Source organism: Pseudopipra pipra, chromosome 15, assembly GCF_036250125.1.
Source record: "Pseudopipra pipra isolate bDixPip1 chromosome 15, bDixPip1.hap1, whole genome shotgun sequence".
NCBI classification, from domain to species: domain Eukaryota; kingdom Metazoa; phylum Chordata; class Aves; order Passeriformes; family Pipridae; genus Pseudopipra; species Pseudopipra pipra.
The window spans coordinates 10,568,865-10,582,354 of NC_087563.1; the positions used below are offsets into that span (position 1 = coordinate 10,568,865).

The 13,490-nt window shown below is 63.3% G+C and overlaps 3 protein-coding genes across 6 annotated transcripts; 1 reads left to right on the plus strand and 2 right to left on the minus strand.

The window, feature by feature from the left end:
• Positions 1–16: 16 nt before the first annotated feature.
• Positions 17–1,496, plus strand: NHP2 (NHP2 ribonucleoprotein). The gene is made up of 4 exons (XM_064671802.1): positions 17–196; positions 364–433; positions 500–605; positions 1,211–1,496. The coding sequence occupies exons 1-4, from the start codon at positions 49–51 to the stop codon at positions 1,334–1,336; spliced, it is 450 nt and encodes a 149-aa protein (XP_064527872.1). The 5' UTR covers positions 17–48; the 3' UTR covers positions 1,337–1,496.
• A 240-nt stretch (positions 1,497–1,736) lies between these two features.
• Positions 1,737–7,395, minus strand: N4BP3 (NEDD4 binding protein 3). 4 transcript variants are annotated; one of them, XM_064671786.1, is made up of 5 exons: positions 7,253–7,395; positions 4,568–5,011; positions 3,851–4,405; positions 3,390–3,647; positions 1,737–3,172 (listed from the first exon to the last, which is right to left on the minus strand). In XM_064671786.1, exons 2-5 carry the CDS (start codon positions 4,979–4,981, stop codon positions 2,600–2,602), a joined length of 1,800 nt encoding a protein of 599 aa, XP_064527856.1. In that variant the 5' UTR covers positions 4,982–5,011; positions 7,253–7,395; the 3' UTR covers positions 1,737–2,599. The 4 variants fall into 4 exon arrangements, with proteins under 4 accessions (XP_064527856.1, XP_064527854.1, XP_064527855.1 ...); XM_064671784.1 differs by lacking the exon at positions 7,253–7,395 and adding an exon at positions 6,664–6,804; XM_064671785.1 differs by lacking the exon at positions 7,253–7,395 and adding an exon at positions 6,664–6,790 and having other exon boundaries at positions 4,568–5,014.
• Positions 7,396–10,756: 3,361 nt separating this feature from the next.
• B4GALT7 (beta-1,4-galactosyltransferase 7) lies at positions 10,757–13,432 on the minus strand. Its single transcript, XM_064671810.1, has 6 exons — positions 13,236–13,432; positions 12,765–13,118; positions 12,040–12,265; positions 11,700–11,783; positions 11,420–11,524; positions 10,757–11,255 (listed from the first exon to the last, which is right to left on the minus strand). The coding sequence occupies exons 1-6, from the start codon at positions 13,415–13,417 to the stop codon at positions 11,100–11,102; spliced, it is 1,107 nt and encodes a 368-aa protein (XP_064527880.1). The 5' UTR covers positions 13,418–13,432; the 3' UTR covers positions 10,757–11,099.
• Positions 13,433–13,490: the final 58 nt, after the last annotated feature.

Consider the following 13,490-nt stretch of genomic DNA (forward strand, 5'->3'; position numbering starts at 1 on the left):
GCCCCGGCGCGGCGCGTGCCCCGGCAGCGGAAGCGGCCGGCGCGGGCCATGGCGCGGGACAAGCCCGAGGCGGCGGCCGAGGCGGAGGCGGCTCCCGAGCGCTCGTACCGGGAGCAGCTCGACTTCCTCAACCCCATCGCGCAGCCCCTCGCGTCCCGCAAGCTCACGCGGAAGCTTTACAAGTGCATCAGGAAAGGTCTGGCGGCGCCGGGATATGGCGGAGGCGGGGCCGGGCTGAGGCATGGCGATGGCGTGGTGCAGCCCCTCGCTCTGTGCTTCTCTCCAGCCCCTCACTCCCCTCCCTCACTCCGTGGTTCTCTCCAGCCCCTCACTCCCATCCCTCACTCCGTGGTTCTCTTGCAGCGGCCAAGCACAAGCAGATCCGCCGCGGTGTGAAGGAGGTGCAGAAGTTCATCAACAAGGGCGAGAAGGGGTAAGTGCAGCTCCGGCCCGCGGCCCCTCTGGTCCAGCCCTGCCACTGACACGGCTCTCCCTGCAGGATCACGGTGCTGGCTGGGGACACGCTGCCCATCGATGTGTACTGCCACATCCCCATCATGTGCGAGGACAGGAGCCTCCCCTACGCTTATGTCCCTTCCAAATCGGTGAGTGCTGGGGGCGAACCAGCCCCTGTGAGGAGTCCAGGCTGTGACTGGAGCCATCCTGGGGAGGTGCAGATGCAGTGACCAGGTAAAGAACCTGGTGCTTGCCACAGAACGGACATGGGGGAGGTATAGGAGTGTTTCACTATGAGATCACAGAACTGTTTGCCACAATCGATTCCCTCAGCAGCCCTGGGGGATATCAGGGACAAGAGCCCTCTGGGACACAGCCAGGAGAATTTCTCCCTCCTCAGTTGTGAGCTGCGACCAGTACCCTCTTCGTGGGCTGGAAATTGGGAGCGAGGGGAGGTGTCTTTGGAGCTTCAGCCTCATGCAGGCAGCTCTGCAGATCCTGCTCTGGGGATGAAGCATGGCACATGAGCCAAGTGCCAGCCCCTTGTGCCAGGTGCCATCCCAGGCCTTTGCTTCCAGCTTGTAGGACTCAAGCTGAGAAAAGGGCTCTTGAACCCAGCAGAAGTCCAGAGGGCTTTGGGTAGATGGGCTGGCGGAGAGATTCCTTGCATTAGACCAGGGAATGCAGTGAGCTGGTCCTGAGCCTCTCCCCTCAGGAAGAGACCTGGCACCCCACAGTCTCACTGTTCCCACAGGACCTGGGAGCTGCAGCCGGCTCCAAGCGCCCGACCTGCGTCATCATGATCAAGCCCCACGAGGAGTACCAGGAGGCCTACGACGAGTGTCTGGAGGAGGTGTCATCTCTTCCGCTGCCACTGTGAAGAGCCGGGGACTGGCTGTGCCCTGCAGGGTCGTGACAGGTCCCTGTGCCCCTGCCCAGGGGCCTCATGGCCATTTGTGGGGACACCACCGAGAGCACTGACTGGGGGGGGGAAGGGGAGCACTGTGGGGGTGAATAAAGGTGTCTGTGTGTTTGTAGAACATGGTCCTGGTGCTCAGGGCAGGAAGGCTGGAGGGTCCATGGCTGCATTAAACCGCTCCAGGGGCACCACCCCTGGCCCCACTGTGACTCACCCACCTCAATACCTTGACTGGTTGTACCACCCACCCTTGCACGGCTGTGCTGGGGCGGGGCCCTGCGCTGGGCAGGCCCAGGCCAGCCTGCAGCCCCCCCCCACCCACGCAGTCAGAATCCCCCAGACCCCGAGGGAAGCAGAAGCCGGGAGAGAGAAATACAGGTTTATTGCAGGAATGGGGTGTGGGGCTCTGCTGTTACAGACATGGAGCAGGGCTTCTTCCTCCCAGCACCTTGGGGTTCCCCCAGCTCTCCCTCACCCACCTTGGGAGGGGAGACCCCAGCCTCTTCCCCAGCTCACACACATCCCTGCCCACATGTCCTGTTCCCCTCCCCAGTTCCTCCTAGTGCAGCAGGGCACCAGTTCCCATCCCTCCTTGCACAAGGCACTTGCCTCTCTCAGCCTGAGGGAAGCTGCATCAACCACCTCCGCTGCAGAGCAGCCCCACACTGGGGACATGGGAAGCCCCAGCAGAGGTGCTGGCGCAGCTGCCCCATCCCAGCAGTACCAGCACTCATCAGGGTTTCCTCCTCTGCCTTCCCAGTGGCACCAGCAGCTCCATGGCCTTGATGACAAGGCCACTGCGAGCAGCAGGTGGAACCCCCACAGCAAGGCAGTGGGGTGGTGACAGGGCTCAAGCTTCTCCTCACAAGATATTAAGTTACTGGGTTGCAGGAACAGGGGCAGCAGAGCAGGAGGGACAGGGAATGTTTCACAGGGCGCTTGGTTTCTGCCCCCCATGGCAGAAGGAATCACAGGGCAAATGCTCCTGGAGTCAGAGCACGGGGCACATGCAAGACCCCCACCCTGGCACAGATGGCCCCCTGCTCTCCAGAGACCCCCACCAGAAGGGCCTGAAGCGCTGCAAGAAGGAAAAGCTCCCCTGTTGCAATCAGTCCTTCGGCCCAGAGCAGTGCCAAGTGGCCAGTCCTTGTGCACACCCTGAGATCGTCCCGCTGCAGCAGCAAGAGATGTTCCCCCTTCACAGTCCCACTGGCATCCCATCCCTCAGATCTTCGAGGACTCCACCCGCTCGATCCAGGGTGAGTCGGTCCCAACATCCCTGGGCTCCGACCGCAGCTGTCGCAGCTCCCGCTCCAGCGCCTGGCTCCGGTGGTACATCTCCATGTAGCTGGCCTGGAGCTCCCGCTGGTACCGCAGCACCTTCTCCTTCTCCTCCTGCCAGGTTTTCCTCTCCAGCTCAAAGTTCACAGCCTGCAGCTGGCCCTGACGCCGCTCCCGCAGCAGCTCTGCCCACAGCCACTCCACCTGCCGCTCCAGGGGCTCCGCCGTGTCGCTGTGGAGGCCGCGGCACTTGGAGTCATCAGTTTCGCAGCCAGGGAAGTCCTGGCACGATGGCATGGGGTCATCACCAAGAGGCATCGAGGTGCTGGGCTCTGGGGGACTCTGGAAGGAGTCTGCCAGCTGTGCCAGTTGGGAGTCCTTGGCCTGGACCTCCGCCTTGGCCTCCCGCAGCTGCGTCTTCAGGCTGAAGATCTCACCCAGCTTCTGAGCCATCTCCTCCTGGGTGTCCCGGAGCTGCTGTTTCAGCAGGGAGATCTCTGCTGCCTTCTGGCACACCTGTAGGGCACAGGCAAGCAGTGAGGAAGGACTGGGAGAATCAGGACCCCAGGGGTGGCAGCACCCCAGATTGTCCTCCTGGGAGACCATGAACATCACACCTGGCTAATCCCCCCCATCCTGTGGCCACGAGTTACACTGGAGCAGGGAACCATTGCGCTCATCCTGGCTCCACAACCAGGAGGGTGGCAACAGGGAAGGAAAGAAGGGGACTCACCTCCCACTTGGTCTCCTCCAGCTTGGGGCTGCCACGCTCTCCCTGGGGCTGCCGGAGCTTGGGCTCCTCACACTGGCACTGCTGCAGACTCAGCTCCTCCTGCAGCCGCTTCTTCTCTTGCTGTGCCTTGTAGAGCTGCAGCTGCAGTGCCCGCTGCCCGCGCTGCGCCTGCTGCATCACCTGCTGCAGCCGGGCCATGTACATCTGCTTCAGGTCCTCCAGCTCGTCCAGCCACAGCCGCTGCTTGTCCTCAAACACCTGCCAGCACAGGTGGACAGTGGTCAGAGTCCAAAGCCCCAGGGAGGGATCCCAGAAGGTCCCGTGATGTTGGGTCCTCCTGCGCTTGGGCATTCCAGCCTATCACCCACCACAGCAGCTCCTTTTACCCAGACATCACTGTCCCACAGCCCTGCCCAGGGCACCCAGCACTGCCCCAGCCCCACCCCAGCCCCACAGCTCACCTGCGTGAAGGGGTCTTCAGTCTCGCTGAGACTCCTCTTGAGCTGCCGCAGCTCCCCTCCTGTCTCCTGCAGCCGATCCTCCAGCTGCTTCACCGCGTCCTCCAGCGAGTAGGAGAACTCATAGGGTGGCGGGGGCTCACCGGGGCTCTGCAGCCGGCTCAGCGTGGCCATGCTTTTGCAGGACAGGGGCACCTTCTCAGGGGCCAGCGGGTCCCTGGGGCTCCGGGAGACCCTGTCCAAGGAGCCTCCAATGTGGTTGATGTGGCCCATGGAGGCGCTGAACTGGCTCTGGGCAGGTTTGAGGCGGGAGCCGTATGATGGGAAGCTCTGGATGGAGTTGTGACTGGAGTCAGAGGCCTCATCCAGGCTGATGGCGTGGAGCAGGTGGGTGCGGAGCGGGCCATGCTGTGGGGCTGCTGTGCTGCTCTGTGACAGCAACGTGTGCAGGCTCCCGTTGCTCTTGGACAACTTCTGCCCCTTGGACGAGGACAGGCCCTGCATGGAGACCAGCCCCTTCCCAGCCACCGCCTTGAAGGCCGAAGGCCTGATACGGCACTGAAAAACAAGAGCAGAGTCAGCATAAGCCCAACAGCCCCCACAGCCAGGGGGTTCAAATCCCCACATCCCATTCAGGGGGGCATGGACTGTTCTGCTCCACCCCATCCTCTCATAGACCAGGACTTATTCCAGAATCCTGCACGGTGCCCACAGCCTCACCTTGTCAAAGCGGCCCCGCTCTGGCAGGGAGCTCTTGGAGAAGTCAGCCCCACGGTGATGCTCCCGGGAGCAGCGCTCGGGGGATCGGTTCTCGCGGTCACTCTCGTAGTCCCTCTTGTAGCAGGCGCCTGATGTCTGGTGCTTCCGCTCCGACCGCATCTCCTTCTTGGCCCCGTGCAGGTACCCGAAGAGCTCCCGCTGGCTCGGCCCCTTCCGCAACAAGCCGTCGGGCTGCCGAAGCCCCCGTGAGCCCCCCAGCGGGGCCCGCAGCTCCAGAGGGGACAGATCCTGCTTCTCCACTAGGCTGCCCACGCTGCCCATGCTGCCAACGACGCCGACAGGCTCCGAGGAGAGGTAGGTGCCGAGGACACGGGTGTCGGGCTCACAGGTCACAGGACCCTGTGCTGCTGCCATGGAGAATTAGAGAAAAGCCCAGTACCAGCACTGCTGGGGGAGAGACAGAGTCAGTGACACCGGGCAATCAGGACCGTGAAACTCCCGGCACCCCCCCTTCCTAGCCAGCCCCAAGGACCCACCTGGGCTCCTGGCACTGGGACAGACCCATCATCTCCCATGCAGCTCCCTGGGGGAGCCGAGCGAAGGGGTGCCAGGGCACAGCACACACCAAGGCAGGGGCTCCCTGCTGCTGCCCCCCCCAACGGTGCAGCGCCTCCCTCCCACACCCAGCCCCACCTCCCGCCCGCGGCCGGGGCTGCCACCAGAACAGGCACCTGCCGCCCAGCCAGGCGGGCGAGTTCGGGAGCCGGCAGCACCTGCCCGGGCCTGGCGCCAGCCCCAGCCCCACAGCACCACCCGCCCTGCCAGGACCTCTGGGTCCGGACACCCTCTGGGGAACTCCCCAGAACGCCCCTGGGGATGCCCATCAGCTTGCCCTCCCCAGGGTGTGCAGGTGACAGGCACCTCTCCACCACCACGGGGACGCTTCCCTCACGGCATGGGCTCCTGCACCTCACAGGGCAAGCTGCACACGGACTCGCTACATCCACAGGCATTTCCACTCCAGCACCAGGCAGGGATGAGGCAGCCACAGCCCAGCAGCTGTGTGCGTGCTGGGGACCCCGTGGCCGGACATGGCGTGAGGGCGGTGGGAAGGGGCAGGATGCTGACGGGACAATGCAGCTTCCTGCGCAGGTGGCCGGGGGGAGGAAGGATGAGAGGACGTCTTCGGCCTTGGCTCTGGCTCCCCAGCACTAGGGAGAGGGACAATGTCCTCATACCAGTGCAGGGGACACAGCAAGCGTGGCAGGGGCGAGGCAGAGCCCCCAGCACGGCTTCCAGCCTTGCCGAGGGCTCCAGGGCCGGGTTACACCCAGGAAGCTGCCCTGGTTCTCAGCACCACGCGCCGCGTAAACAAACACCCGGCTTTTAATTGCTGCCACGCACAAACCTGTCTGACAGCTCCCGGCCTGCGCTGTCACCTCCCTCTGCGAGCCCAGCACCTGCTCCGGGCATCAGCACCCCACGAAGGGCACCAGATCCTCTGGAAGGATCTGGCATGCCTGCGGTGCCACGGGGCGTGCACAGGGATGGGGGACATGGATGTTCCCATGGTGGTGCGGCAGGGGAGTGGATGCTCATGCAGCCCCCGGCATTGGGGAGCAGCTTGGCCGAGCCCCGCAGCGGCTCCTCCCGGCACAGGCGGCCGAGGAAGTAGGTCAGGTTGTGGGAGCTTTGGGAAACGCCGGGGGAACCCGAAGGTGTCCTGCCTGCGGCAGGGAGGGGATCACCCTCCAGGCGGCAAAACACCGGTCCGGCCAGCCTGGCTCCTTCGGGATCTGTTCCCAACCCTGGCCGTGCCCGGGCAAGATACGGCCACAAATTCTCTCCCCTTCCCACTCCACGCGGGAGGGCACGGCGGGGCTGCGCGGAGGCGCAAGGGGTGCTGCGGGAAGGCGAGCGCGGGTTCCCGCACAGCCCCCCCTGCGCCTCCCGCAGCCCCGCCGGAATTTCCGGCACGGGCAAGGCGGAGGGGGCGGTCGGTCCCCGGGGCCGAGCCCAGGACAAAGCCCCGCACGCCGGAGCACACCGGGGAAGGGGGATGGGGCGCCCCGGGAGCCCCCCGGCCCCGCACTCACCATGCCGGCGGCGCTGCGGTCCCGCACGGCTCCGCTCCGCGCTCCTTCCCTCGCCGCGTTTGAACGCGCCCCTCGGCCGCGGCCGCGCGGGGCGGCGGGCGGGGCCGGCACCGGCAAATCGCGGCGCGGGGGCGGTGGGACGGGAGGGGCGGGAAGGAGGAGGAGGAGGAGGAAAGAGGAGGAGGAAGGAGGAAGGAGGGGGGCGGCTCGGCCGTGCCCACCAGCGGGGCGGGGCAGGGCGGGCTGGCTGCGTGCGGCGCCGAGAGCTCCTTGCGCAAACCTCCCCCCCACGAAAGCGCGGGGAGATCCCCGCAAACCCCCCCCGAGCTACAGCTCCGGGCTCAGCAGCGGCGCCCAGTCGGCCCCCGGTGGCCCTCACCGTAGCGCGGGGCTGATGTTCCCGAGTATCGCCCGGCGAGGGTGGAGAGAAATATTTTGCTTCGTACCTGTGGAGTGGAGAGGGGCCTCAGCACCGTGGGACAATCCCTGCACCCTCCTCTTGCAGGACAACCCCGTGCCTCCCCCTCACAGCACCCACGGGTGGGCAGGAGCCCCACAAAGCCCCAGGGGACATGGTGTGTACCCCCACCTGCTCCAGCGCCTGGCCTGGCGCCAGCGAGACGCGACACGCTCCATCCCTGTGAATCAGCGCTGCCACGGCCTGGCCCGGAGCCGGTTTTGTCACTTGCCGCTCACTGCAGTGTGGCAGCCGCAGGGAGCGGGGATCCCGGCACGGGCTGGACCTGGTCACCGGCGTCCCGGCCTCCTCGTGGAGCAGGACACCTGCGGCAGCCCTGCTCCGTCCCCACGGCGCGGTGCCCGTCTGTCCCCAGGGAGGGATCGCACCCGCACCGTCCCCAGCCTGGGGGACGCACGCACCCGGCACTCTCGCACTCCGGGGCCCCGCTCGCTGCCAGCTCCCCCCCTACTCCCCCCGCACACCCGAGTCCTCAAGCTGTGCTGCCAGTGCTCTCCCACACACACACACACCGTCCCCGGTCCCTGCTCGCCGGGCTCACATGCTGGCAGTGTCCTCGGTGCGCTGCCAAGGCACGCTCCGCTCCCTCCGGCCCCCTGTTCCCCACCGCACGCCGGAGAGGCAGCACATGTGTACTCTGAATAGGGGGACCCTTCTCAACATTGCCATTTCCCACCCTGCTGGCACCAGGAATGTGTCTGCAATGCCCTAGCTCTCTGTCTGGAGTTCAGCCATGAACGGGGCCCCACCGGCAGCCCACAGGGACAGGCATCATCCCACGGGGCTTGGACCGGGCAGGTTCCAGTGATGCCAGGCTGACTGGAACGGGTGCTGGTCACAGCCACACCCCTCCTTCCCGTCTGCCCCGTTTCCTGCTCCACCGTGCTCTGAGCTCGTCTCCCTGGGATAGCAGTTCCCACACTGCCCGGGACACTCCATGCCCCCTTCTCTGGGCAGAAATGCTCCTGCCTCCCATCAGTATTTCCCCAGTCTCCACTCTGCCCACTTTACCCCCCAATCCTCCCCACCATGATACTAAAGCAATTTCACGTTTTTTACCAGCAAACAGCTCCAGAACCATCCGGTTTAGAACAACCCAGCAATAAAAGCCTTTGATTGCTGTGCCTGCAGCAGCCCCCACACAGCCTCACTGGCAGCAATTGGGACCTCAGAAGGGGGTTCGCAGAGGGGCAGGGCTGGGACTCCAGGGACCCTCTCTGCCCCTGAGCATTTTGATGCTCTCCTCAGGGTTGCTGAGAGCCTGAGAACGCTGGGAGGCCTCTTGCTCAGCTCTGCAGGATTCCTGGGACAGCAGGCAGAGTGTTATCCATCTGCAGGAAGGCAACAGGGAAAAAATTCATCCCTTCCCACTGGGCTATTGCTGATATCGAAGTGCGTGGGGGGAGTGGAGCTGAGCGACCTCCGAGTCACATTCAGGGCTATAAAAGGAAGTCAGGTCTCCGGCATGGCGCCTCTTCCACAAAAGCAACTGGAGGGTGAGGGGGCTGCAAGCAGAGCTGAGAAATAGCTGCCAGGCAGCGGGAGAGGAGCCTGTAGCGCTGAGCGAAGTGTGAGGTGCACATATGCTCTGTTTCTGCACAGCTACGTCTCCATGAAACCTGCCCAAAATTGTGTCATCTATTTTGAACGGTGTAGAGAAATACTTTGATCTGCCTCTGCCAGCCCTGGCTGTGGTTCAGGCACCAGGAAGTGGCTGGAACACAGGTGGCCAATCCCAAAACCCGCACCATGGAGAGACAGGAGTGGGGCTGCTAGGCTGACATCTCCCTCTGGCTGCCCACAGCGAGGGACATGAGTGGTCCTGGGAACACCTCTAGAGGAGTGCACTGGGTGTCCAAGCCAACCAGCAATCTTCGCGCCAGCTATCAGTGCTGCTTTGGGGCCACTGGGCTGGAGAGGCCAATGGGAACTCCTGGGCAGCACATCCTCATACCTCAAGGCTGGGCCTGTCCCTTCCATGATGCAAAGCAGCACAGCCTCATCCTCACCACCCTGCACAGCCACCATGACCCCTGCCTTGGAGACAGCCCCCCTCACACTCCATCTGAGGGCACCAGACTCCTCTCCCAGCTCTAGAGCAGCACAGAGAGCAGATGGCACCAGATCTCTCCAGACACCCCATTCCTACATGGTACACGACCCCCTCACTTGGCTCTGATGCTTCTGCCTCCCTCATCCCAGCATTCCTCCCCAGAGCTGCTCATCTTCCCAGGATGGCAACAGCTTCTGTCTGGGAATGCAAAGAGACCACTCTGGGAAGTGCCAGGCAGGGGACGAGGACAGAACGGGCCAGGAAATGTGGAGGGCCTGGTGCCAATGCTGGTGACAGGGCTGAACAGAGGGGTACTGGCTGTTCAATGGGGTTTACCCAGCTTGAGGAGGCAACAGTACCCAAAACATGTGCCAAAACCCCAGAGTCAGCTTGGTGCAGGCCTACACATGGCACCATCTGTGAGGCAGCCTGAGCACCCTCCACTCTGAAGTGGCACAGCTCCATCCACACAGCAGCCCAAGGCCATGGCCAGGACAGGCTGGTGATGGAGGAGGGGAGCCCAGTGTTGGCAGGGGTCTCCCTTGAGAGTCATCAGGCATTTGCCACCTTCAGCAGATGAGGGTGAGTGGCAGCATCCCAGAGGTCACAGTGCCGGTTCACTCCCAGCATGAGCAGGCATGGACCAGGTGCTGTTCCACAGCCACTGCTCCCACCTGGGTCTCAACAGCTGGGTCCTGAGGGTCCCTCCTGCCCAGCTCTACACAACCCAGTTCTTAGAAGAAGCTGCTGGTGTGGCTGATTTCTACTAAACCTTAACAACCGGCAGCCCCCAGCATCCCTTCTCACCCACTGGGACCTTCCCAACTTCCCCACCCAGGTCCTTGTCCTGCCATGACATGGGAGAAACTGTCCTGGCAGTGAGACAGTGCCAGGTGGCTGGAGTGAGCAGGTGGGAGCTGCAGCCTGGTTCACCCCCAGACTTGCCCTTCCCTCATCAAACCCCCCTGTTCCCACCTTCAACAGGAACACCCCAGCCTCTGCCTTGCCCACAGCAGCTCTTGTTACTCTCAGCTCAGGTGAGTTAGGGGTGACTGTCCCAATTCCCACACTTCGCCCACACCATTCCCCCAGTTCCACCAGCACTGCAGTGAGCCTGGCAGCCAGTCCTTCCCAGGACAGGGAATGCAGGACTAGAGCAGATCCCAGTTCCCCTCAGCACTTCTGCGGAGACATCCAGTTCTCCAACCCCCTCAGACAGGCTGAGGCAGCATATTCCACAGAGGGCAGACAAGGAGAGGAGCAGCTCAAGCCAGAACTCTTCTCCTTACTCCAAAGAGAGGTCCTGGCCTACAACTGCTGACATCCAGCAGGGCTGTGGATCCTGGGGCTCAGGGCACAGCTTAACCACAACCACTTCCTGCAGTTGAGTGACCACAGCCCAGCCCTGGGGGTACCTGGCAGCTGGAACAGGCACCATCTCAGAGCCCATTTCAGACTGGCTTGGCCTCCGAATCAGAGCAGTGCCCAGCCTGTCACACAGAGCACCCCCAGGGCCAAACCAGTGAAGCCAGGAAGGTAAAGAAAGCAGGAAAACAGAGTGGTACAGCACAGCCCAGGGCATTCACAACTCACAACTGCCCTGACAGGTCTTTATTGTCCTCTGAGCTGAGTGGCAGCTCAGGCATGTCCAGCACAGGAAAACCTCCTCCTGTGCCTGCTCTGGGAGGCAGCACCAGCACCAGCAGCAACACCACCGAGTCCCACTCTCAGCCTCTTCTGTTGGTCCCAGCAAAACCCAGTTCTCAGCCTCGTCTGTTCCTCCATGTCTCACCAGCACTGCCATAGTCATCTGCTGCCAAAATCTTGCCTACTCCAACCAGCTCTATGGTAGCCTCGGAGTCTTGGCACCAGCACAGCGCACACGACTGACACACGGGGATGGGCTCAGCCAAACGTGCACCAGGGGGTCTCATTTGTGTCACAGTCCAGCAAGATATTAAGGACAGTGCAAGGGGCTCCTGCCACGCTCAGATCAGTCCGTGATTCGATTCGGTACCTCACGTTGTTCAAACCTCCCTCCCGATCCACCTTAAACTGCTCCTGGGGAAGAGAAGGACTGTTCAGCCCACATTGGAAGTGGGAAACACCCAGTGCCTGGGGAGGGAGCAGAGAGCTGGCAGGGGAGGACATGAGCAATGAGGTCTCAGAGCATGCGGTGATCACAATCCAAGCCTCCCGTGGTTCCCCTTGACCACAGCTCTCACCTGCTTCTGTGCAGCAATGCGCTTCTGGTCTCTCTTCCTCCAGGCTGGGTCATGCAGGTGCTGGAAAGTCTCATATCCAGTTGTGATTCCAGAAGGACGACGAACCTGGGAGAAGAGCAAAGTTTCTGCAGAGCCACTGGAAAACTCCTGCACCTGCTGCTGAAGGAGGGAGTGCAGGGCTGCCTTCCTCAGGCCCCAACCTGGGTAGCCACAGCAGAGACCAGGCAAAGAGACAAGAAAAAGGGCAATTCCAACCCAGGAGGGCACGGAGACCCCTTACCTGGAGACCAGCTCTTTTGATACGTCGATAAAACTCGTCGTCCTCTCGTCCCCAGCCCCAGAAGCGGTTGGACATGCCATTGCACTGGAACAAGAGCAGCACTGGCCAAGGTCCAGCACAGCTCCACGGCCTCAGAGGAGCAGACACCAGCAGCACAAGCCCTGAACACCAGGGCAGCCTCCCCTCTCCTGCCCCTACCACCAGGTCAGACCACAGGCTCTGTCCCAAACCATTTTGACTCCTTTCCCTGCTTCCCAAGCATGTAGCACAAAACTCTTCACCATGATAATGTTGTAGCCCCTGCCCCAAAGCATCCAGAACAACCCGCCCATGCGCTCACCAACTCGTAGTGCTGCTTGGTGAGCAGCAGGATGCCACCCACGTAGGTCGTGTAGTGGTAGAGTGGGTGCAGCTCTGGGGATGCCACATGGAAGGGCCCTGTCTCCGGGAAGCTGTAGTCCAGGTGCTCGTTGAGGGGCAGGAGATCGACGTCATGCATCGCAATGTAGTCAGTGTCGTTGCCGCTCTCCAGGAAGCCCACGTTGATCAGGGATGCCCTGTTAAACCTGCCACGGGATCGGGGGGTCTCAGTGCCACACACAGCAGCCACTGTCCCTTCACATCCCTCTGTCATGCTCCTCAATGCTCAATGTCAACCAGTCCCCAAACAGGGACACACAAACTCCTTGTCCTGAAACTGCACCCCTGCTTCTCCATGCAGAGCGAGCTGGGGACAAGCAATAGTGTTTCCAAACACCCCATGGTCTTTCTTTGAATTTCAGAGTCGCCAGATATTTGCTGCTGCAGACCTGTGACATGGGGGGAGAAAGCTAAAATACCCAGGGGGTAGAGGGTTCTGTGATTCTTGCTAAGGAAAAGGGAAGCAAAACACCTTCGTCTCTCTCTGAGCTCTAGAATGAGCAAATTTGAGCAGAGCATCACACTCTGCCCACGATGTCCCGCTGCCCTGGCACTCTGCTTCTCCAGAAGACCCTCCCAGAGCTCATGGCAGGGATAGAGCTTCAGGAAGGGCCCCTCGTCCGTAGACACAGGGAGAGACGCTACCTGAAATGATCCACTTGGTTGAGGATGAAGATGTGGTGACGGATCTTCTTCTTGCTGAGGAAGCGGTGCATGTAGGGCACGAAGGCCAGGAGCTCCTCGAAGCGCTCTCGGAAGGGCACCAGCAGCGCCAGCCGGTGCGGGCCCCACGACGGCTCGTCCCGGGCGGGCTGGAGCGGGGCGGGGGGCGGGCAGGGCTGGCGGGGAGTCCCCCGGTCCTGCCCGTCGGGCACCGGCCCCTCGCCCGAGCAGCTGAGCTGGAGCCAGAGCAGCGAAGCGAAGCCCAGGAGCAGCGCCAGGAGGAACAGCGGGAAGGCGGAGAGACGGCCGGGGAAGAGCCGCGGGAGCGGCGGGGACCTGGGGCACGGCGCGGGGTCAGCGGGCGGCGGGACCCCCATCCCCAGATCCCCCCATCCCCCGCCCCGCCGGACCCCCCGGTGCCACCCCCGTCCCCCCGTGCCCCGCCGGGCTCACCCTCCGCCGCGCAGCCGGAGCGCGTCCCTGCGGCGGGCCGGGCCCATGGCGCCCGCCCGGCCCCGCCGCCCCGGGGACACGCTGGCGGCGCCCGCCGCTCCCCCCCGACCTCCCGGAAACACGGACACGCTTCCCTTCCGCCGGCGGGGCGGGACGGGGGCGGGACCGACCGCCGAGGACATCCCCCCGCCTCCTCCTGCACCGCCCGCCACCACCGGGGCTCCTCTCCTCCGGGAACATCCCCTCTTCCATGGC

Bases quoted from the DNA above. Each gene is read 5' to 3' on its own strand.
- N4BP3 (XM_064671786.1), bottom strand. From the start codon at position 4,981: ATGGCAGCAGCACAGGGTCCTGTGACCTGTGAGCCCGACACCCGTGTC. The intron at 3,648-3,850 runs GTGAGCTGTGGG...CTGTGCTGGCAG, and splicing joins CTGAAGACCCCTTCACGCAG to GTGTTTGAGGACAAGCAGCG. The intron at 3,173-3,389 runs GTGAGTCCCCTT...TGTGCCCTACAG, and splicing joins TGGAGGAGACCAAGTGGGAG to GTGTGCCAGAAGGCAGCAGA.
- NHP2 (XM_064671802.1), top strand. From the start codon at position 49: ATGGCGCGGGACAAGCCCGAGGCGGCGGCCGAGGCGGAGGCGGCTCCC. The intron at 197-363 runs GTCTGGCGGCGC...GTTCTCTTGCAG, and splicing joins TTACAAGTGCATCAGGAAAG to CGGCCAAGCACAAGCAGATC. The intron at 434-499 runs GTAAGTGCAGCT...CTCTCCCTGCAG, and splicing joins ATCAACAAGGGCGAGAAGGG to GATCACGGTGCTGGCTGGGG.
- B4GALT7 (XM_064671810.1), bottom strand. From the start codon at position 13,417: ATGTCCTCGGCGGTCGGTCCCGCCCCCGTCCCGCCCCGCCGGCGGAAG. The intron at 12,266-12,764 runs GTAGCGTCTCTC...ATCCCGTGGCAG, and splicing joins AACCAAGTGGATCATTTCAG to GTTTAACAGGGCATCCCTGA. The intron at 11,525-11,699 runs GTAAGGGGTCTC...CTCTTCTCCCAG, and splicing joins TCAAAAGAGCTGGTCTCCAG to GTTCGTCGTCCTTCTGGAAT.